This window comes from Canis aureus, chromosome 3 (genome assembly GCF_053574225.1).
Source record: "Canis aureus isolate CA01 chromosome 3, VMU_Caureus_v.1.0, whole genome shotgun sequence".
NCBI classification, from domain to species: domain Eukaryota; kingdom Metazoa; phylum Chordata; class Mammalia; order Carnivora; family Canidae; genus Canis; species Canis aureus.
The window spans coordinates 60,762,701-60,787,458 of NC_135613.1; the positions used below are offsets into that span (position 1 = coordinate 60,762,701).

Below are 24,758 nucleotides of genomic sequence, written 5' to 3' on the forward strand. Positions count from 1 at the left end.
TTCAGCTCAGGTCATGATCTCAGGGTCGTGAGAGTAAGTCCTGCCTTGGATTCCACACTCAGTATGGACCCTGCTTGAGATTCTCCCCCCCCAACTCTCTCTCTGCCCTTCCCACTCATGCTCTCTCTCTTTCTCTCTCTAAAATAAGTAAATCTTAAAAAAAAAAAAAAAGCCTTTTTTGGTCTGATATAAGTTATTCTGCCCTGAGTTTTTTTTTCCATCTTCATTTGTATGAAATATCTTTTTCCATACCTTCACGTTCAGTGTATGTGTCTTTACGTCTGAAATTAGTCTCTTGTAGGCACCATGTAGATGGGTCTTGGTTGGGGAAGAGGGTGTTTATCCATCCAGTCACCCAATGCCTTTGGATTAGAGTATTTAGTCTGCTTACATCTAATTATTTATAGGTGCCTACTTACTATCATTTTGTTAATTGTTTTCTAGTTAACTAGTTCCTTTCTTCTTCTCTTACTTTCTTTTGATGATTTTCTGTAGTTTTCTATGCTTGACTTAATTTTCTCTTTACTCCTTGTGTATCTGTTAAACATTTTTAGTTTGTGGTTGCCATGAAGTTCTTATATGACATGTTTATGGCAGTCTGTATTAAGTTGACGGTCAGTTAAGTTAAAACACATTCTCAAAGCACTACACTTTTGCTCCTCATCTTTGTTTTTTATATATGGTGTAATATTTTTTATTTTGTGTATCCCTGCACTTATTTTTGTAGATATGATTGATTTTACTTCTTTTGTTTTTCAACCTTCATACTAGCTTTATAAGTGATTGATCTACTTTCTTGACAATATGTTTGATTTTACCAGTGAAATTGCTCCTTTAACATTTTCTTCTAGTCTTGGCCTTTTTCTTTCTTTTAAACAAGTCCCTTTAACATTTCTTGTTTGTTTTTTAAAAAGATTTACTTATTTATTTGAGAGAGAAAGGGAGCCCAGGTGGGGAGGAGCAGAGGAAGAGGGAGAGAGAGAATCCTCAAGCAGACTCCCCTCTGAGTACAGAGCACAATGAGGAGCTCAATCAAACGACCCCAAGATTAAGACCTGAGCTGAAGTCAAGAGTTGGCCACTTAAGGAACTGAGCTACCCGGGCACCTGCCTCTAATATCTCTTGCAAGGCTGCTTAGTGGTGATTAACTCCTGTAACTTCATGTGTCTGTGAACTATCTCTCCTTCAATTCTGAAAGATAACTTTGTCATGTATTCTTGGCTGAAGGTGGTTGTTGCTGTTTTATACCCCCCACCCCAGCATTTTGAATATATCATGCTACTACTTACTGGCCTACAAAGTTTCTGCTGAAAAATAATCTGATAGCCTTACAAGCCTTATATGTAACTACTTGCCTTTCCCTTCCTGCATTTAAAGTTGTCTGGTAGTTAAAATCTGACATGTAAATTATAGGGTGTCTTAGTGTAGACCTTCCTGGGCTCATCTTATTTGGGGCTCTCTGAGCTCCATGAATCTGTGTTTTTTGTTCTGCACACTAGGAAACTTTTCAACTATTATTTCTTCAAATTTTCCCCTTTCTCTTTCTTTTCTTCTGGAACCCTATATTGTGAAATGTTAGTGTGCTTGATGTTGTCCCAGAGATCTCTTCTCTTACTCTCATTTTTTTTTTTTTTTAGATTTTTTTTCTTTTTTCTGTTTAGCTTGGATGGTTTCTACTACCCTGTCTTCCAGGTTACTTATCCATTCTGCATCTTCTGATCTGTTGTTGATTCCTATTAGTGTATTTTTCACTTCATTGTTGTATTCTTCAGTTCTGATTTTTTTTTTACATTTTCTTTTTTTAAATTTTTTTTTATGTTTTCAATCTCTTTCAAGTTTTCACTGAATTCTTCTACTCCTCTCTCAAGTCCAGTGAGTAACTTTATCAGTTTTACTTTGAACTCTTTATCAGGTAAAGTGTTTATCTGTGTTTCATGTAGTGCTTTTTCTGGGGTTTTGTTATTCTTTCTTTTGGAACGTATTTATCTCCTCATTTTATCTGACTCTCCATTTTTGTTTCTTTGTATTATGTAGATCAGCTATGTGTCCATCCCAGTCTTGATGTTAGAGGCCTTATGTAAAAGACATCCTATGTAGCTCAGAAGTGCAATCCTCCTTGTCACCAGAATCAGTCTCTCCAGTGGTGTCCACCATGTGGGCTACAAGTACCTTCCTGTCATGACTTTGTGATGTGCTGATGGATAGGCCTGGCCACCAGTGCTTCTGGCTGCAATGTCTGACTATGACTATTCAATGCATGGCATGGTCAGCAGGACTTGCCTATAGAATGGCTGTTTGAGAGGCCTGCCAGCAACTGTTGCAAGCATGCTGTGGGTATGGTGAACACTGGTGCAGCTGGCTGAGAGATTTGTCTGCAGTTGTTGCAGCCATGCTGCTGGTGGGGGCTGGGTCCCTCCTCCCTCCCACCGTATCCTACATATGGCAGAAGTCACTTTCAAATGGCTCTGGTCCTGGCCAGGGTGAGCACCAGGTGTAGCAGGGCAATAGTGACTTTGGGGGCTGCCAGTCCCAATTGAGACCACCCACCTGGGGCTGGCAAGGTGGCAGCAACTTTGGACTAGTCACTGCCAGGACTGGTCTGCAGGGCAATGCCAGGGTGAGGCAAGCACAGCTACCAAGGTAGAAGAGAGTATCAAAACTGGCTTCTACTAGTATTGGGCCAACTTGACAGATGGAGGGCAAGAAAAATGGCCGCCACAAGAATTTCTGTCTCTGGAGAAAGTCTACCGATTCATGCTTCTGCAACACATGCTCTAAAATTAGTCAGCAAATTTGCTTGCCCTATATGCCACACACCTCTCATGCTGCTGCCTCTGTGCTGGCTCTCATGTGATATTGTGTGCTGGCGCTTTAGATGGGAGTCTTTCTTCCCTGTCCCCCTCTGCTTCTCCCAGTTAAGCCCCACTGATTTTCAAAGTCAGGAGTTTTAGGGTCTCATATTTCCAGTACAGATTCCTAGGGGGCGGTGCCTGATGTGGGGCTTGGTCTCACTGTCACGGAGGACCTCTGCACCCACATGATATCTGCCCACCTGTGGTTACTGCACCAGAAGTTTGGCCCCTGACTGCATTTCTGCCCCTCCTGCCCTGCTCCATGTGACTTTTCCTTCATGTCTTAAACTGCAAAAGAGCATTTCTGCTAGTTGTCTTCTCATTTTCAGAGAGTAACATTTTCTGTAGTTGTGGTTTGGTGCCTCCAGGGAGGAGATGAGCTCCAACTTCATCTTGCCAAGCTCTCTCCACAAATCAGTTTCTTGAAAAAAAAAAATCTCAGTAGGGAAAAGAGAAAATAGGCCAAGGATTTTAGCAGGCAACTTATATGAAGGTCAAGCAGAAATAGCTAATAAGCATAAAATACTTGTTTTCACTAGTAATCAGGAAATGAAATGAAATTCAAAATTTGATACTATAGATACTATATATTGGCATAATTTTTAAGTGTCAGCAGACCAAGTATTAGCCAGCATGTGGCATAACGTAAATCCCATATGGGACAATAAGCCACAGATGATTAGTGTGATTTGGGGGAACAGTTTGATGGTGTTAAGTAAAATTGTGATCAGTCTGTGGAAAAATTTGTGGTGATGTGTTTGAAGACATGTGTACCATAATGTTTATTGGAGTGGTATGATAGTAAGCCATCAGACATGACTTAGATGTTCATCAGCAAAAGCATAAATAATTTGTCGTATGTTAATACAACAAACATTTTGCAGGTGTTCAAGATGAAAGATCAGGCTGGATGTTCCTGGACCAATGACAAAGGAAAAGATAGGGTTGAAAATGGTGTATAAGTGTGTTACCCTTTATCTACAGTTTGGGAACATGAAAAAACACTATTGATTGCTTGTGGGTACCTCCGTATTTAGCAATTAGATAAAGGTAAATTCCAGATAATGATGTGGTCTGGTGAGGGCAGAAGAATGGGAAAGGCAAAGTATATAGAGAGGACCTCAACTACATCTATTATGGTTTATGTGCTTAGAAATATGGGATAAATATGGCTGTGTGTTAAAGTCTAATAATACTGAGTGGTAGGAACATATACATTTAAAAAATATTTTTCTGCATGATATATTTTTATTTTTAAAAGGGGGTTTATGATAAATAATGCCATATAACTTATCAAAATAAAATTCAGGTTTTAATATCAAATTCACCATGAAATCCAAGATAAATTTAAGTTCAAATCAGAAGTATTTAAGAAACTCAGCATCATATATGAAACTAATGGCTTTACTACTGTTTTTTAGTGAACTGTTGCTAGCCCCTTTTGAAGTAAGAAGCTAAGAGTTCTCTAAGATCTTATGAGTAGCCCTTTCCAAGTAGATTTGATAGTTAGTATTTGGAGTAAACTTACATAATTATGGTCAGCCTCGTTTGCACTAACCCTTACATGGTTTTGAAACTGTGAACAAAACCAGATGTGTGTGTGTGTGTTTAATTTCTCTTACTTCTCCAGTTGCCTGTTTTCAATCAGAGATTCAAGTGTAAAATAACATTTGGTGCAGATTTTTTCTCTGGTTTAATGATTTTCTGTTTCTTCTATTAAATCGAAAGCCAGGTATTTATAAGCAAGAGTAATTAAAGAAAGTCATATAATAAAAGGACATGTATATTTAGACCCCTTTCACTGAACACTGGGTTTCACTCAAACAGTGCATTTGCGCAGATGTTGGGAGAAGGCAGCCTCAGGGATGCGGCTTTTTTAATATAATGTAAACAAGTGATCTCTGATCTCAGTAATTATTAATAATCATTTCTTTGAGGGGTACCTGGGTGGCTCAGTGGCTTAAATGCTGTCTGCAGCTCAGGTCATGATCCTGGAGTCCTGGGATCGAGTCCCGCATCGGGCTCCCTGCTCCGTGGGGAGTCTGCTTCTCCCTCTGCCCCTCCCCCCTGCTTGCATGCTCACTCGCTCTCTCTCTCAAATAAATAAAATCTTTAAAAAAAATAATTATTTTTTTGCATCCAAGAGAGATGTGTGCTGCACAATAAAGCATTAATGGCTAAAATAGACTTCTGACAAACTTTTATTAGACAGTATGAAGTATGCATTCATAAATAAGTACAAATAGCACTTAATATTGTTTATCATTTAATGAAGATGAAGAACAGTGAAAAACTACAGACCATAGTACATAGTAAAGTTGTGGCATTCTCAGCAAGAACTACGTTTACAAATTTGCAGGCAGACAAATTAAGCTTGAAACTTGATGGAATTTCTAGAAGAGGCCCTAAAAGAACTGTCTTACCTAGAGAGGTTAGCAGTGAAATTAGCAGATAACTCTCTAAATTTTAGCATTTTTTCAAGGCCAACTTGCTTTACCAACAAAGCGGCCTGAATATCATTATGTCAGTGCTGTAATAGAGTGTTAAACTTAGGTATTCAGTAATTCTATTTTTATACCAGCTCTCTCACTAACAAACAGGCTGCTTATCTTTTCTATGGTACAGCAACCTTACTGCAAAATTAGCTATTCAAAATTATTTGTCAAGGCATATCTACTAGTACCTTCTCACACCTATACCACAGCCTAAAACTCATCCTCAGCTAAATTATAGTAAGTCTTCCATCATCTCAATTCTATAGCACTTCTATTGAGCATGATAAAACCTTAAAGTACTATGTAATATTTATAAGATTGTTCTGTATTGGGGGCACCTGGGCAGGGCAATCAGTTAACCATCTGACTTTTGGTTTCAGCTCAGGTCATGATGTCAAATGGTTGTGAGATCAAGCCCCATGCCAGGTTCCACATCCAGCATGGAGTCTGCTTGAGATTCTCTCCCTTCCCTGCCTGACCCTCTCCACTACTCAAATGTTCACTCTCTCTAAAATAAATCTTGGTGTATCTGAGTGGCTCAGTTGGTTGAACATCTGCCTTCAGCTCAGGTCATGATCCTGGCATCCTAGAATTGAGCTCCTGCTCAGGGCTCCCCTGAGTGCTTCTCCCTCTGCCCCTCCCCCTGCTCATGCTCTCTCTCAAAAAAATAAATAAAATATTTTTTAAAACTCTTTTTTAAAAAAGATTGTTCTGTATATTCTACACAAGTTCACATTATGAGACTATAGATGTGGCTCGAAATACAAAGTACTGACTTGACCTTTGTTGCCTTTAGATAAACTCAGGTTAGAGTAACACTTAGAAACTAAATGAATACTTTTACAGAATAAATATGAAACTAATATTATCAAAATAGTTATATTTTTATTTTCATAATTCCCTGAATGTACACCAAAGTCAATCTAGAAAAAGAGATTAACTCTTTTTTATTATTCTTTCAGCCCTGCACAGCATGTCACAGATCATTTGCATTCAATTTTCTGAGCTTTGTTCTGTTCTTTAAAAAAGGATGTCAAAACTCCAAGCAGGGAACACACATCCTTCTTTAATTATGCTTTTTCACCCTGTTGAAGAAAGACTAACTTTTTGGCATTTTCTATTATGCTTCTACTAATCTAATACCAACATGCCTGTAGCTGTAACTAATGACATATTAAGTATTCCTAAACTATCTGCTAAATAAATAGACACAGACAAAAAAGTATATGCTAAAATTGAGAATTCTATCTGTGGCAAGATCACCGTGAACAGTGGTGCAGGTCTTTACCTTTTTTGTTCTTGGATTAAATGCCATCATCTTTGTTCTCAGAAAGCTTGGCATACACTGTCACAATGGAACGTGTTGCCTTTCCTCCTGAGATAGGACATAGTAACTCCTGACATTTCAACTCCTGACTTGAATGTAGATTTCAGAGGTCTGCTTATTTCCATGACAGATGGGCGGCTTGCTTCTGGAAGGCTGCAGTTTTGACGGGAGCCGGCTCTCTGAAAACCACCACGATTCTCCAAGTGTGTCACCAGTTCTCCCTTGCTGTGTTGGCTGGATTCCCCAGGTAAGGCAGCCCTGCCTTCGGGATCAATAGTCTCGGCCTAGGTATTTTTTGTTTACTCTCTAATCTCACCTGCATTTGAACAAATTTATAGTGTCCTTTATAATGTTTAAATGTATGGGACGTTTTAAAATCTTTGTTATGGAAAGAATAGCATTATAGTTTTCAATTTCTAAGTAATGTATATATACCCTGCTAAGAGCAAAAGACTTTAATGGTAATATGGGTTACCAAGTATTATGTATTAGCCATGCAGAAATCGACAGTGTGGACAGGCTAATACACACCTGTTGTACTGTGGCCCTCTGCTGGGAATAGGTAAATGAAGAAAACAGGTCTTTTTCTTTTTCTTTTTTTTTTTTCTTTTTTTTCTTTTTTTTTTTTTCTAATTCGAGTATAGTTGGTACATAGTGTCAGGTCAGTTTTGGATGTGCCACAAGGTGAGCTATGCCCACCACGGTTAGAGCTGCCACCTGCCCCTAGGGCACTGTCACATGACTGTTGACTCCATCTCCTTTGCTGTCACATTCATCCCCACGACTCATTCCATAGCTGAGGGCTGGACCCACTGCTCCCTTCACTCATCTTGCCCATCCCTCCACCCCCCACCCTCCGCCAACCACCAGATTGTTTTCTGTATTTAGGGGTCTGTTTCTATATTGTTTTATTGGTTCATTTGCTTTGTTTCTTACATTCCACATAGAGATCAAATCATATGGTGTTTGTCTTTCTCTACCTGACTTCACTTATCATAACACCCTCACACTTTATCCATATTGTCACAAGTGGCAAGGTGTTACTCTTTTTTGTGGCTGTGTGTGTATACAAGAAGCACTATCTATCTGCTGTGCTGTCAGTAGACAGTGTTGCTGCATCTGTGTCATGGTGTTGTAAAGAATGCAATAATAAACAGGAAGTATGTGTCTTTTCAAGTTAGTGTTTTTGTTCTTGAGTAAATATGTAGAAGAATTGCTGAAAAGTTATAATATTTCTACTTTTAATTTTTTAGGTAACATCATTACTATTTTCCACAGTGGCTGCACCAGTGTGCATTATTCCCAGCAATAGTGAACAAAGGTTCCTTTTTTCCACATCCTCATCAGCACTTGTTATTGCTCATCTTTTTTATACTAACCATTCTGACAGGTGTGAGGTAATCTCTCATTGTGCTTCTTTGATTTGCAATTATTTGATGACAGTAACATTGAGCATCTTTTCATGTGTCTGTTGCCATTTGTATGTTTTCTTGGAAAATATCTACTCAGGTCCTCTACCTATTCTTTAATCAGATCATTTGTTTTTCAGGGATTGAGCTGTAGAGTTTCTTTGTATATTTTGGATATGAATCCCTTATCAGATATATCATTGCAAATATCTTCTTTCTTTCAGTAGGCTGCCTTTTTGTTGTGTTGATAGTTTTATTTGCTGTGCAGAATCTTTTTATTTTGGTGTAGTTCCAGTAGTTCACTTTTTACTTTGTTTCCCTTGCCTGAGGAGACATACCTAGAAAAATGTTGCTAAGACTCATAACAAAGATCTTACTGCCTGTGTTTGCTTCTAGGAGTTATATTGTATCAGGTCTCACATTTAAGTTTTTAACCCATTTTATTTTTGTGTATGTGTAAGAAAGTAGTCCAGTTTCATTCTTTTGCAGGTAGTCGTTTTCCCAGCACCATTTGTTGAAAAGATAATCATTTTTAAATTGTGTATTCCTGTATCCTCTTTCATGCGAGCGTAGGCTTATTTCTGGGCTGTCTGTTCTTGATCTGTTTGTCTCCTTGTGTTAGTACCATACTGTTCTGATTACTACAGCTTTGGTGGTATATCTTGAAATCTAGAATTGTGACACCTTCAACTTGGTTCTTCTTTCTCAAGATTGCTTTGGCTATTTAGTGTCTTTTATGGCTCCATACGAATTTTAGGATTGTTTGTTCTAGTTCTATGAAAAATACTATGGGTAATAGGGATTGCATTGCATCTGCAGATTACTTTGAATAGTGTGGGCATTTTAACAATATTTTTCCAATCCATGAATCTGGTATATATTTACATTTGTTTGTGTTCTCCTGAATTTCTTTCATCAGAGCTCTATCGTTTTTGATTACTCATATTTCACCTTTTTGGTTAAGTTTTTCCTGGGTATTTCTTTCATTTTGGTACAATTATAAGTGCAATTATTTCCTAAGTTTCTCTGCTACTTAGTTATTAGTCCATAGAAATGCTACAGACTTCTGTATATTCATTTTGTATCTTGCAACTTTGCTGAATTCATTTATTTTATTTATTTATTTATTTACTTATTTATTTTTTTGTAGAGTCTTTAGGGTTTTCTATCTGTAGCATCCATGTCATCTGCCAACATTGACAGCTTTACTTCTTTACCATGTTGGATGCCATTTGTTTCTCTTGTCTGGTTGTTATGTTTAGGACTTCCAGTATTACTTTGAATAAATGTGGCAGTAGTAGACTTCTTGCCCTGTCCCTAATCTTAGAGGGAAAACCCTGTTACTCACCATTGAGTCTAATATTAGCTGTGGGTTGGTCCTACAAGGTCTTTATTATGTTGAGGTATGTTCCCTCTAAACAAGCCCCTTTTGTTGAGAGGTTTTTTTCATGAATGGATGTTGAATTTCTTTGCTTTTTCTGCATCTATTGAGATGATCACATGATTTTTAGCCTTCATTTTGTTAATGTGGTTTATGCAGATCACATCCCCAGAATATATCCCACTTGATTGGTGAATGATCCTTATACTGTATTGTTTGCTGAATGTCATTTGCTAGCATTTTGTTAAGGATTTCTGCATCTATATTCTTTGGGGATATTGGCCTGTAGTTCTCTTTTTTTGTAGTGGCTTTGTCTGATTTTGGTATCAGGGTTATGGTGGTTTCATAGAATGAATTGGAAAGCTTTCCTTCCTCTTTGATTTTTTGTGATAGTTCGGGGAGGATATTAAATCTTATATAAATGTTTGGTAGAATTTACATGAGAAGCTATCAGGCCCTGGACTTTTGTTTGTTGGGAGCTTTATGGATTACTAATTCAATTTCATTATGAGTACACAGTCTGTTCAGATTTTCTACTTCTTGATTCATTCTTAGAAGATTTGATGTTTCTGGGAATCTCTCCATTTCTTCTAGATTGTCCAATTTGTTGGCATATAATTTTTCATAGCAGTATTATATAGTCCTTTGATTTTATATATTTGGGTCCTCTCTTTTTCTCTTGATGAGTCTTGCTAAAGATGTATCAATCTTGTTCATCTTTTTAAAGAACTAGCTCTTGGTTTCATTGATCTTTTCTAAATTTTTTAGTCTTTATTTCATATATTTCTACTCTCACCTTTATTTTTTCTTCTTTCTACTAACTTAGGTTTTTTGTTTTGTTTTTTTTTTCCCATTCCTTTAGGTGTAAAGTTAGATGGTTTGAGGTTTCTCTTGTTTCTTGAGGTAGGCCTGCATCACTTTAATTACCCTTTTTTAGAACTGCTTTGGTTGTGTGCAGATGTTTTTGTACTATAATTTTCATTTGTTCCCATGGGTTTTTTTTATTCCTTTTAGATTTCTTCATTGACTCCTAAGTAGCGTGCAACTTAGCTTCTACCTGTTTGTGTTTTTTTCAAACTTTTTCGTATAATTCAGAAAATAAACTTGATATGATTTCACTCGTCAATAGACTTATTTTGTTGACTAATAGTTGATCTCTTATAGAGAAAACTTCATGCCCACTTGAAAAGAATGTTTTCTGTTGTTTTTGCATGGAATGGTCTGTATATATCTGGTCTTACATGTCATACAAAGAAATGGTTTTATTTGTTTTCTGCCTGGATGATCTCTCCATTGATGTAAGTGGTGTGCTGATGTTCCCAACTATTATTGTGTTGTATCTGCTCATGTTTGCTTTGTATTTAGTGTTTGAGTATTGGGCACATAGTCACTATTGTTATATGCTCTTGTTATCATTGTGCAGCACCCTCCTTTGTCTTCTACAATCTGTTTTAAAGTCTGTTTTGTCTGACATACATGTCACTACCTTGGAGTTTTTCCTACTTATATTTTCGTGGATTGTGTTTTTCTCTCCATTTTCAGTGTGTATATGTCGTGGGGTCTAGAGTGAGTCTTCCACAGGGCAGCGTAGAGATGGATCTTCTTTCACTATCCATTCATTCACCCTGTGTCTTTTGATTGGAGCATTTGAACCATTTCCATATAAAGTAATTATTGAACAAAATGGCAGGACATTATTATCATCATTTTCTGGTTGTATTTGCAGTTCTTTCTTGTTTCTTTCATCCTCTATTTCCTTGTGTCCTTGTGACAAAGGACTTTCCAGAGTGTTAATTTGACTTTCCCTTTATTTTTTGTGTATCTGTTGAATGTTTTCATTTTGCAGTTACCATGAGGTTCATATACAGGATCCTAAGTGGATAGCAGTCTGTATTGTGTTGATGGTTACATAAAGTTTGAGCATATTCTAAAATAATTTCATTTTTACTCAGCCCTTTGATGTTTTATGTGTATGATGTCATATTTTATATATTTTTGATGTTCCTTAATTTCTAAGATAATTACTACTTTTTTTCACCTTCATACTAGCTTTTTATGTGATTGCTCTATTATCATTGCTGTATGTTTGCTATCATTGATAAAATCTCTTTCATTCAGGTTTTGTCTGATTATAGCCACTTCGTTTTCCCCTTAAAGAAGTCATTTCAACATTTCTTTTAAAGCCTGTTTTTAATAGCGATTAACTCCTTTGTCTGGTAAACTCTATATCTCCTTCAATTCTTTTTTTGAAAGATTTTATTTATTTATTTATTCATGATAGAGAGAGAGAGAGAGAGAGAGAGAGGCAGAGACACAGGCAGAGGGAGAAGCAGGCTCCATGCAGGGAGCCCGATGTGGGACTTGATCCCTGGTCTCCAGGATCACTCCCTGGGCCAAAGGCAGGCGCTAAACCACTGCGCCACCCAGGGATCCCCTCTCCTTCAATTCTGAATGATAAACTTGTGGAGTGGAGTATTCTTGGTTCTAGGTTTTTCCCTTTCATCACTTAGAATATATCATGTACCTCCAATCTGGCCTGCAAAGATTATTGAAAAATCAGCTGACAGCCTTGCAAGGTTTCCCTGTATGTAACTAGTTGCTTCTCTCTTGCTGCTTTTAAAATTCTATCTTTATATTTAATCTTCAGCATATTAATTGTTGTTTCATGGTGTAGACCTCCATAGGTTCATTGTGTTTGGAGCTTTTTGTGCTTCCTGAGCCTGGATGTCTGTTTCCTTCCCCGGGTTAGGGAAGTTTTCAGCTACTATTCAAATAAGTTTTCTGCCCCCCTCTCTCTCTTTTCTGAGGCCCCTATAATACAACGCTGTCCAGAAGATCCCTTAATTTGTCCTCATTTTTTAAAAGTCTTTTTTCTTTTTGCGGTTCCACTTGGGATACCCTGTCTTCTAAGTAGTTGACCCATTGTTCTGCATCCGCTAATCTGCTACTGATTCCCTCTATAGTTTTCAATTCAGTTATTGTTTTCAATTCTGATATTTTTAATTTTCTCTTTGTTAAAGTTCTTACAGAGTTCATCTACTCTCCTCCCTAGTCCAGTGAGTATCATTAGGACCATTACTTTGCTTGCCTCCATTCTGTTTAGTTCTTGAGGATTTTGTCTTATTCTTTCATTGGGAGCATATCCTTCCTGTATTCCTATGAATTAGCAGACAGCTATTTCTCTTACACTGAAGTGGTCTTGGGTATGGTCATCCCCTGTGTAGACTATGTGCCTGGTGACTATGGCTGAGAAGTCTGGGGACACTCTATGTGGGGGCTGCCCTGGTGGAATGGCCATAGCTAATGGGGGCACAAGCTGGGGCCATCCCAGCTCTCTTCACACAGAGGGCACCTGGCAGTACAGCAAGCAAGCTGGGGTATTCTATGTGATCTATTCCAGAGAGTGCCATGACCAGTCATCTGGAGCCAAAGTGGTACAGGCCTGGAGTGTGTGGGGGTGCTCTGCACCTTCATCAACATGGTGCTACAGCTGGAGCTACAATGAGTGCTGACTAGGGGTGTCCCAGTGTGTGTTAGCCTGGGACAGCTTTAGGGGGGATTCTTGGGGCTGGTTTGGTGAGGTAGCAGGCTGGCAATGGTACCTAGACTATGTTGCCATCTGTGCTGTCAAGGTGGAGGGCAAAACATAATCCATCACACACCAGCCTCTTCAACCCAGAGAGAGTTCCAGCAGCTTCCTCACCATTTGACAGACATTCTAAGGCTGGATCTTTTCTATTCTAGTTGCTCTTTTAAACTGCTGCTTTTTCCCTGTGACCCAGTGTGTGCAGAGCTGGAATGGGCTGGGGGCCTGGGGCTTGCCGAGGCAGCAGGCTGGTTATGGCACCTGCCTTCGGTGTGCATTCAAGGTGGAGGGGAACATAAACCATGGTATTCCCCAGCCTCTTGACCTGAGAGAGTTCCAGCAGCTGTCCCACTGGTTGGCAGGACTCTAGGCCTAGTTTCTTTATACTTCAGTTACCTTTTTAAACCATGGCCTTTTTCTGTGTCTCTGTGCAGAGGAATCAGTGTGTGGCCCTCAGTATGTCCGTCCCCACTGTAGTTCATCATGTTGGAGGAGGTTCCCTCTGTTACCTGGTTTCCCTCCCACTCTGTTCTCTTTGTGGTCCTCTGCTGTGTTCAGTAAGCCTGCAGACCTCCTTCAGGATATGCTTTCAAAATAGCTGATGACTTGGTGTCCATCATGGAATTCAGCGTCATCCTCCATCACCATGTCAGACCCACCCAAAAACTGGAAGAAAAGAGTCTTGACAAAGACTTAGTTCATTAACATTTCCCTCTTTAAAACCCTCAATTATTGAAGAACTTTCAACAATGAAACTTGGGAGATACTTGCCTTTAAAACAGGACACAGTTGTAGATAAACCATGTGACTCCTACTTAATAAAATTTTAAAATATAAGTATGAATATAAACTTTAAAGTTTTGATTCTACATGTGATGACTAAGATCTATTTCATATACTGCTTACTATAAGAAAAAGTGGTGCATTAAATTTTCCAATAATGATAATTCTCATTATAAAAAATAAAAAGCAACAGAATATTTTTAGGAAACAACAAAATAAGGCTGTAGTAATGATTGGCAGTCATTGGTCCAAGAGCTAAAAGAGGATCCTCTAACCTAAAAGATCAATCCATATTTCTGAAGTATCCCATTTTCCTGCATATTAGCTTTATTGTCTCTAGGATTGGAGTGACTTATCAGATAGAAAAGAGAGCAGTCGGGATCCCTAGGTGGCGCAGCGGTTTGGCGCCTGCCTTTGGCCCAGGGCGTGATCCTGGAGACCCGGGATCGAATCCCACGTCAGGCTTCCGGTGCATGGAGCCTGCTTCTCCCTCTGCCTAGTCTCTGCCTCTCTCTCTCTCTCTTTCTGTGACTATCATAAATAAATAAAAATAAAAATAAAAAAATAAAAAAAAGAAAAGAGAGCAGTCAATGTTTATTTTCATCTGGCTATTATTAACAGGTATGATAACAAAACTAGAAGTTATATGTAAAAGTTAAGGTTGGAATTTGCAAAGAGTTTTTTTTTTTTTTTTAATTTATTTACGATAGTCACAGAGAGAGAGAGAGAGAGAGAGGCAGAGACACAGGCAGAGGGAGAAGCAGGCTCCATGCACCGGGAGCCCGACATGGGATTCGATCCCGGGTCTCCAGGATCGCGCCCTGGGCCAAAGGCAGGCGCTAAGCCTCTGCGCCACCCAGGGATCCCTGCAAAGAGTTTTTAACCATAACATATAAAGTTGTATATGATCATAGAGACTAATTCAAATGGATCCAAATTAAGTGTTCATTCTCTGCGAAACAAAATCCATATAATGACCTCAGTGGAGAAAAAGGTCAGACATGTATAAGCCCCAGCAATAAAAACAGAGTACAGAGAATAATTGGGTAGTTAGAAATGCAGAAAAAAATAGCTTGGAGCAATACGGACGTAATTGGCCAGAAACTGAGTGCAAATCGGGAATGTAGTGTTAGGGACAATGCCAGTCTGTTACTGGGTGGTATGCAAAGCAGCATGATATTACAAGACTCAGAATTTATTGCTTCATAGTATTTTACTTTATCATTTCTATCCTATTTTATTTACCACACTTTAAAAATAATTTAATTAGAAAAAATAGCTCATGTACAGAGAGAGAAAATTAATTTGAGTATTTAGCCAATAAAAGAAATGGCTCAGATATTATGAATTTTTTTTACTTTTATGAAAGGGATTTCCTTCATAATGAAAGGATTTGTGGCCATCTCCACTGCTCTGTCCCTCCTCCCCAACTTCTCATCCTTTCCTTTACCATGAGCTCTTTCTTCTGTATAAACTTAGCATCTCTGGCCATTCTTGTGTGAGAGGAGGCACACTACCAAATGCATTAGCACATAGCATACTGGAGCCCTGCTTCCCTAGCTGATGAGCTGGGGGCTTTGGGCCAAGTTCCAAACCCTCCAATCCAGTTTTCTTATGTGACGTTGGAGACAGTGATGTGTCTACAGCCCCGGGCTGAGGATTGAATAAGTTTCTGTGTATATGAAGCATACCTAGCATAGTGCCTCACATGTGTAGGTCCCACTTGTCCTGATGCTAATATTTTTTAATGTTTTCACATTAGTGAAAACTTCATACAGTGCTTTTGTGTTTACCAAGTGCTATCCATCATCATTAAATACTTACATTCTTAGAGTTACACAGACAAATAACTTTCTTCCATCGGAACATTTTGTTAAGTGGGCGAGCAAACAATTATATGACTATAGCTCAGAGTTTTAAGTACAATTTACAGGTTCATGCAAACTGGCAGGTGAGGGAGGCCTCAGATGTATGACATGTAATTGGATGGAGGAGAGTTGTCCTCAGGGAGGAGGGAGCTTCTCTCAGAACTTGTAGTCACAGTATGAATAAGAAGAGATCCAGGATAAATAGAAGAATGCTAGAGGCAAGGCATTTCACAGAGAAGAAGCAGCTTGCTTACTTGCAAGGTGGTATGATCTGAGAGCCCTAGGGCATCCTGGGAACTGCAGGTCTGGCACATCTGGGATGTATGGTTCATGTGGGAGGGGATGTAATTAGAAAGGTAGGCCAAGATGGGGTTCTGGTCCAAGATGGTGACATAAGAAGACCCTGAACTCATGTCCTCCAAGACCCACCAAATCAGTTCTTCCTGAAGACCCTGAGGTCTGGTTGACCCATCTCTGCACAACAACTTTGCACACAAATCACATAGAGAATGGCGCAGAGATCCCGTTCTACAGAGACTAAACAGAGAGCAGCAAGAGAGAGGAGACACGGTAATGAAAGGAACTACCACACTGTGAACTGCAGCAGCTAGGAGTAGCGCTGAGGGACTGTGGTGAGCCGATTCAGCTCCCATTCCAAATGACAGGGGAGCTGCTGCACCACACTCTGGGTAGAAAGGGCTGGGGAGCACCACTGCCTCTTCCACATCTGCCTTCATAGCGCATGTGGGAACAGAGTCCAAGTGCCATGGCCAGTCTTCTACCCACAGTGGGCCCTGCACGCCTAGCCCACATAATTCTCAGGTGTCACACCAAGGTGGTGGCTCCAGCACAATAGACACTGAGATACCCCTTGTTCAGCATTCACCACAGCACTAGTCATTGCACCAAGGGAACAGAGGTGTGTGGTATGTAACCCAGAACACTCCAGGTGGCTTGCTAGAGCTCCCTCAGCATACAACACTCTGAGACCTCCTGGACCAGGACTACTTCAGCTCCAGAGGCCCCACCCAGGTTCCTCCTGCTGAACAGTAACAAGAAAAAAGAATTTTTAAAAATGAGGATAGGTTAAGGAGTATGTTGGACAACATCCAGCAAACATTGGCATTATATGGATCCAAGAAGAAGAAGAAAGAGAATGGGGTGGAAAACTTACCTGGAGAAATAATGAGGGAAGACTTCCCTGCCCTGGGGAGGAAGCAGACCTCCACGTCCAGGGAGCACAGAGAGCTCCAGAAACAATGACCCCAAGGAGAGCCACACTGTAATCCATAGTCATTAAAATGGCAGAAAGTAGTGTCAAAGAATTTTAAAAGCAACCACAGAGCAGCCACATACACGAGAAACCTCTTAAGGCTCTCAGCTGATTTTTCGGCAAAAACTTTTGATGTCCCAATGAGAATGGCATGATATATTCAAAGTGATGGAAGTTAAAACCTCTAACCAAGAATACTCTACCCAGCAAGTATGTCATTCAAAATTGAGTTAGTTTCCCAGACAAAAGTTAAAACAAGTTCATCACCTTAAATCTGGCCCTTCAAGAAATGTTAAACTGGAAAAGAAAATACCATAATTAGAAATAAGAAAATTATGACTAAAACATGGAATAGGGAGTAAATAAGCAGTTCTTTAAGAGTGTATTCAAACTTAAATGGTAAAGAAGCAGTTCTTTAAGAGTGTATTCAAACTTAAATGACCATGAACATGATATGGACCACTGTATATTTCAGATCCTGTATATGAGCCTCATGCCACCACAAACCCAAAACCTATAAAAGATACACAAAAGATAAAGAAATCCAAGCATAATATACAGAAAATCATCAATCACTAAGAAATAGCCAAGAAGAAAAGCACAGAACAGAGAAGAACTACAAAACAACCCAAGAACAATGAGTAGAATGGCAATAATTAATACTGAAAGTGGACGTGGTCTAAATACTTGTCGATAAACACAGGTCGATGAATAGATAAGAAGATAAGGCCTATGAGAGACTCACTTCAGATCTCCAGACACATACCATTTATGTAGACTGGGGGGAAAGCCAAGGTAACAATACTTGTACAAAATGGACTTGAAAACAGATAGTGACAAGAGTCTAAGAAGGCCATCATGTAATGGTAAAGGGGTCAGTCCATGAGGATGAGGGACAGTTATATTTAGGCACCCAACATTAGAGCACCTAAATACATAAATATTAGCAGACATTAAACACCAAGGAGACTTCAACACCCCACTTACATCAGTGGAGAGATAATCCTTGCAGAAAATTTGTAAGGAAACTGCCACAAAACAAGTCATAATAAATTGTAGAAGAGTGAAATCTTTTTAGGTAACTTGTCAGAACACAAAGGTAGGAAACTATCAATCTCAGAAAAAACTAGAACACACACACATGGAAGTTAACATGCCATTAAACAGTGAGTCATGGAAGAAGAGGAAATTAAAAGATAGATGGTGACATATGAAATTGAAAACAGTGACCTGTATATTTATTGTGCACGTGAAACTAATTTAACACTATGTTAACTATACTGCAATTAAGATAATAGTAATTTTTTTTAAAAAAAGAAAACACAATAGTCTAAATTCTTTGGAATACAGGAAAAGCAGTTCTAAGAGGGAAAAGCATACCCATACAGGTCTACCTGAAGAAACAAGAAAAATTTCAAACAACCTACCTTGCACCTAAAGGAGCTAGAGAAAGAAGAACAAACAAAACTTCAAACCAGCAGAAGGAAGAAAATAATAAAAGAGCAGAAATAAATGATAAAGAAACTAAAAAAAAAAAAAAAAAAGTACAGCAGATCAATGAAACCAAAAGATGGTTCTTAGAAATGATTAACTAAATTTATTAATTTCTAGCCAGAGTCATAAAAAAAGGGAAGATACAGAGGATGCAAATTAACAAAATCGCAAAGGATAGAAGAGAAATAACAGCATGGAAATGCAAACGATTTTAAGAAAATATTGTGAAAAATTACACATCAACAAATGGACAACCTGGAAGAAATGGATAAATTCCTAGAAACATATAACCTTTCAAAACTGAAACAAAGTCCAGGACCAGACAGCTTCAAAGGTGAATTCCACCAAACATTTAAAGAGGAAGGAGGAAAAAAATAAAAAATATATAGAGGAGGGAGAATGTCCAAATTCATTCTCTGAGGCACCACCCAGATACCAAAACCAGACAGAGGTAGCACATAAAAAGAGAAATGTAGGCCAGTCTCTCTCATTAGCAAACCAAATCCAACAATATATTTTTAAAAATCATTTACCATAATCAAGTGGGATTTACTCCTGGAATGCAAGGGTGGTTCGAATTTTCAAATCAATCAATGTGACACATCACATCAATAAGAGAAATGATTTGAAAAAAAAACATATTTCAGTAGATGCAGAAAAAGAACTTGACAAAGTACAACATCCATTCATGATAAAAATACTCCACAAAGAAGTTTAGAGGGAATGTAGCATAGCTCCACATAACAAAGGCCTTATATGAAAGACTGACAGTGAACATCATACTCAATGGTGAAAAACCGAGAGCTTTTCCCTTTGGCTCAGGAACAAGACAGAGATGTCCACTCTCACTGCTTTTATTCAATGTAGTCCTGGAAGTCCTAGCCTCAGCAACCAGACAACAAAAAGAAATAAGAGCCATCCACATTGGTAAGGAAGAAGTCACACTTCCACTGTTTGCAGGTTATGAAATATTATATATAGAAAACCCTGAAGGACCCTACTGAAACTAGAGCTGGTACACAAATTCAGTAAAGTCACAGGATACAAAATCAATATACAGAAATCCATTGGGGTAGCCTGGGTGGCTCAGCGGATTAGCGCCACCTTCAGCCCAGGGCATGGTCCTGAAGACCCAGGATCAAGTCCCACATGGGGCTCCCTGCATGAAGCCTGCTTCTCTGTCTCTCTCTCTCTCTCTGTCTCTCATGAATAAATAAATTAAAAAAAATAAATCCATTGCATTTCATCAGGGAAATGCACATCAAAATCACAGTGAAATACCACCTCACACCTGACAGAATGGCTAAAATCAAAAACACAAGGAACAACAGAGGATGTGGAGAGAGTCTCACGCACTGCTGGTGAGAATGTCAGTTGATGCATCCACTATGGAAGATAGTATGGAGCTTCCTTAAAAATTAAAAATAGAACTGTCCTGTGATCCAGTCATCACACTACCAGGTATTTACCCAAAGGAAATGAAAACACCAATTTGACAAATATACATGCACCCCTATGTTTATTGCAGCATGATTTACAATAGCCAAGATATGCACACAACCCAGTGTTAGATGCATAAATAGAGAAGATCTCTCTGTATACAATGGTACATTATTCAGCCATGAAAAAGGATGGAATTTGTGCTGTTTATAACAACATGGGTGGACCTAGAGGGTATTATGCTAATTTAAGCAAATCAGAGAAAGACATGCCATATGATTTCACTTGTATGTGGAGTCTAACAAATAAAAGAGATAAATAAACAGAAACCAGAAACATACCCCAAAAGTACAGAGAGCAAACAGAGCTACCAGAGGGCAAGGGGTTAAAAGAATGGACAGGGGAGAGGGAGGGGTAGTCCCCCAGCTATGGAGTGAAGAAGTTATAGGAATTAGACGCACAGCATAGGGAAGAGAACCAGTGTCACTGGGACAGAGCCATGTGGGGGCAGACTCAGCACAGCACGATGTACAGACCCGTGTGTTCACTGTGCTATGCTCCTGAAACGAATGTATCATTGACTGTCCTTGAGTCAATAAAGAAGGCAGGCGCAGACCAAGCAGGACAAGCCCTATAGCCACACCAGGGTGTGTACACCACTTCATAGTCAGTAGGACGCCTTGAAGAGCTTGGAACAGGAGTGTGACAAGAGCGACGTGTGGTTTGAGAGACAGGCTGTTGTCTCCGAGCAGATGGATGCCTGGCCCAGGGTGAAGGCTGTTTGTCCCAGTCCTGTGGTTTGTAGAGTAGCAGGTTTTCTCTGTTTTGCTCATGAAGAAACTGACAGGTCAAGTGAGTTATTTTTTATGGCCCCACAATGGCAGCAATACTGTCCACAATAACAGTTAACATTTACTTGTGTTGATTATGTGCCAAGCACTGTGTAAAGTGTTTAAAACCCAAATTACGTAGGCCTTCCAAGAAAGGTTGAAGTAAGGAATCATCTCTATTTTAAACTAAGAAATTTGAAACGTAAAAATTTGTGCACTTGATCAAGACTACATCGTCAGTAGGTAGGTAGTTAACTTCACAGCCAGGCTTGCTTTCCAATCCTGGGCCTGGTTGTGAGCCAACCTAACAGTACAAACCAGCTGCTGCCTGTCTGGGTGAGGCCCATGGCCATCTGAACTGTGAATGCTGTTTATATTTTTAAAATAGTTGAAAATGACCAGAATTAGTATTTCACGATAGGTGAAAATTATATGAAATTCAAATTTCAGTGCCCATAAATAAAATTTTGGGAGGAAAACAGCCTTGCCCATTTATGTAGACATTATCTATGCTTTCAGACAGCACAGCAGAGTGAGATACGTCATAGACCATATGACTCACAAAGCCTAAAATATTATCTGGCCCCTTACAGAAACGTTTGTCACCTCTGTATAAACTTAAACTCTTCAGCTTCTGCTTGAGTGAATGAAGCATTATATTGTTTAAGAAAAAGAAAATTTTGGGCAGCTGTCGATGTTTTTAGTATGTTTTACAGAATTTGGGGGGAAGAACAGTAATGTTTCAATGGTTTTTTACTAGGAAGGAATCATAAAATGAAGTATCACATCAATTTACATAAACCAGTAAAAAAAAATAACTCTCACAGCTACTTCATGGCAGAGGTCTACAATCCTATGATCAACTTGAATAAAATAATGCACTTCAAAACTATTCCCCTTAAGGCAGGTTTTTTTCCCCAGATTATTTCCACAATATTATCCATTTAATCGCCAAGTAGCTTCATTTTAGCAGAAACGTGCCCAGCACTCCAGTCACGCACACAGCATTGCTATGAAGCAGACAGCACCTCCATTTTTTAAAAAGTATTTTAGGTTGCAGAAGACTGACATTTTGTCATCATTTTACAATGTGGCAATAGTTGAAGTCTATGAGCACCAAGTTCCATGGCTTTTACTGGGAACGAGGTAGAGAAGGCTCTACCATTGCTTCGATTATAAATGCAATAACCTTTGCCGATTAAAGATAGAATTAGGAATTCTCCAAAAAAAAAAAAAAAGGAATTTTCAAGGGCAATTAAATATAAAATGCATATGAAGCCATTTACTTAGTTTTTCTGTTTACCGGTATTTATGTGTGCTACGATAATGCTGTTTCCATGTACCCTCGTTCACTTGTGGTGCAGATTCTTAGTGGGCCCAGTCCCAGCTCAAGAGTGGTGGTTGAATAATCTAGGTCTGAATTAAGATAACCTTAGGAGACTTTGCCCCAAAAAGTCTAAAGCGTTTCCCAAAAATGTTCTATACGAAACCATTCCATAATGGTTCTCTGAGAAAAACTGTTCAGTGAACAACTTTAATCAACACAGTATGCCCACCCTTGAAAATTCATTACATATTTGAGAATATTGCAGATTCAGAGTATTCCTATGGGTAAGCTCACACAGGGGTCTCCATGCACCTACACCCACTCTTCTCTTAGATCTAGCAGCTTATGTGACACAGTCTGAGAAATACTGGAGGTAGATGAGCCTGAGACGGTACCCTGTTTGATGTGCCACAGGACCTCACCTGGCTTTTGTCCTGTCTTTCCAGTGAAGAATGCTATTTAGGATTGTCCCCATCAGGTTAATGAAGTCCTGAACCGGCCGGGACCCCCTCAGGCCTGGACCTACCCCCCGCAACAGGCACTACACGAACAGTTCACCTTTAGAATCCGTTTCATTCTAAGGGAAAACAGGGCTAAAAAGCGATTCCATAAGCCACTCACACAGTCTCTGTGTTACTTTTATATGAAGATATTGTCACTATGTGTTTCAGAAGATATATGTTCAAAGCTCTGTCTTGTATGCACTCTGGTTTAAAGATAATAACTATCCATATATTTTCTATGTGACTTTTTTCTCCTTTAGGCACTTACTATGAAAGCAGTGTTATTAATAAGCATTATGTTATTGAAAAAGATGAAGAAAGTATTTCTCTAAAATATATAAAATGTATAAAAAACATTTTAAAGGTTGCTAAACATTCTTGACTGAACAACATCTTTCAAAATATTCATTGCCAAGGGGCACCTGCGTGGCTCAGTCAGTGAAGCCTCTTCGGCTCAGGTCCTGGGATCTTAGTGTCCTGAGATTGAGTCCTGCACTGGGCTCCCTGCTCAGGGGGGAGTCTGCTTTTCCCTCTCTCCCTCTCCCTCTGCCTGCTGCTCCCCCTGCTCATGCTGGTTCTGTCAAATAAGTAAGTCAAATCTTTAAAAAGAAAAACAAAATACTCATTGCTGGCAAGTTGTTTCCTGTTTTGAGATATTTAATGTTTCTGGAGTTACAGTGCTAAATTGTGTCACTTTTATATATATTAAAGCTCTGATTTCCTAATATCTCCTTTTCTTAAAAACAAAACAAAACAAAAAAAAAAACAATGTGTTAAAATAAGTTAGTTGGACTTTATGCATAAACTAATGAGAAAAATAACAAAACAGGGTCACCTGGCTGGCTCGTCAGTAGGGCAGGCAACTCTTAAACCCAGGTTGTGGGCTCAAGCCCCATGTTGGGTGTAGGGATTACTTTAAAATGAAAGAAATATAATAAAACCTATTGTACAAATACTTAAAACATAGTCAACCTAAGTAATTTTGTTTTCTGGTATTCCATTCTGTTATTTTCTTTGGTTTGTTGGCTAGGTTTGTTGTCTGCTAGTAGCATCATTCGCCTTCGTACAATGCATTGTCTTGTTTCAAGGACTAGTGCATTGTCTGCTGTTGGCCGTATGTGTACTTCTAAAAAGTTCCTTCCCTGGTGTGGGCAGAAGCATGACATTTCAGTTTTTGGCCTTATTTTTGAACTAAGTTAATTAGACCAGCTTCTGTTTTAATAAAGTTGGATATATGAACACATTAACTGCTTTTAAATTAATCACAATATATAGGTTTTAATTAATATATTTTAATCATGTCAAACTACTACTTTGTTTACATGGTCTCTGACATTATTGTCAGGCTTCCTACAGGGTTTCCTTGTTTTCATCCATCCATGTACTTGTTAATTGCACTATGTTTATGAATAGTGATTAGTAAAATTTTAGTTTCATGCAAATATTTCAGCCCAGCAGCATCTTAAGCTTTGTCTGTTAAGAGATACAGATCAAAGAAGGAATTGTATCATCAGAATTTAATTCTGCTAAAGCAGTGTTCATGGAGCTTCTATCATCACACAGTATCATGGTCATAGTGAGAATGCTGAAGTACTTAGCTCTGCTACTTTGATCATCTAAGAGCAAGTTCATTTCACTTCTTTATAGGTTATAGTGTTTACCACTTGAGAGATTTTGGGAAATGACAAAATTTTAAGCAGCTGTGGGCACAGGTGAAACAGGTGAAGGGAATAGAGTACACTTACCATGATGAGCACTGAGTAATGTGTAGAATTGTTGAATCATTATACTGTACACCTGAAATTAACACCATGTGCTAAATAAACAAGAAAGTAAACAAAAAATAAAGAGCTTGGCATGATGCCAGAGGGGTGGAGAAGCAGCAGTGCAGCTTTGCTCTTAAAACACTGTAGGTTGGGATCCCTGGGTGGCGCAGCGGTTTGGCGCCTGCCTTTGGCCCAGGGCACAATCCTGGAGACCCGGGATCGAATCCCACATCAGGCTCCCGGTGCATGGAGCCTGCTTCTCCCTCTGCCTGTGTCTCTGCCTCTCTCTCTCTCTGTGACTATCATAAATAAATAAAAATTAAAAAACAAAACACTGTAGGTTTTAGTAGCAACATTTGTACCCTAACTTTAAAACAAAAACAGGATTGGAGGGATTTGGAAATACATGCAAAAATTCGTAAAT

At 38.9% G+C, this 24,758-nt stretch overlaps 1 protein-coding gene across 8 annotated transcripts in view; it reads left to right on the top strand.

Moving 5' to 3' along the window:
- The window catches only part of DYNC2H1 (dynein cytoplasmic 2 heavy chain 1), a 339,457-nt gene that overhangs the window by 306,500 nt on the left and 8,199 nt on the right, over window positions 1-24,758 (top strand). For all 8 annotated transcript variants that reach the window (XR_013376718.1, XM_077893273.1, XM_077893270.1 and 5 more), the window contains one exon: window positions 6,805-6,921. Coding sequence is in view for 7 of the 8 variants with exons in the window: in XM_077893273.1 (XP_077749399.1) it covers window positions 6,805-6,921 (117 nt within the window). In the remaining variant the exon portion in view is untranslated. Of the gene's footprint in view, window positions 1-6,804; window positions 6,922-24,758 lie in introns of those variants that run through there.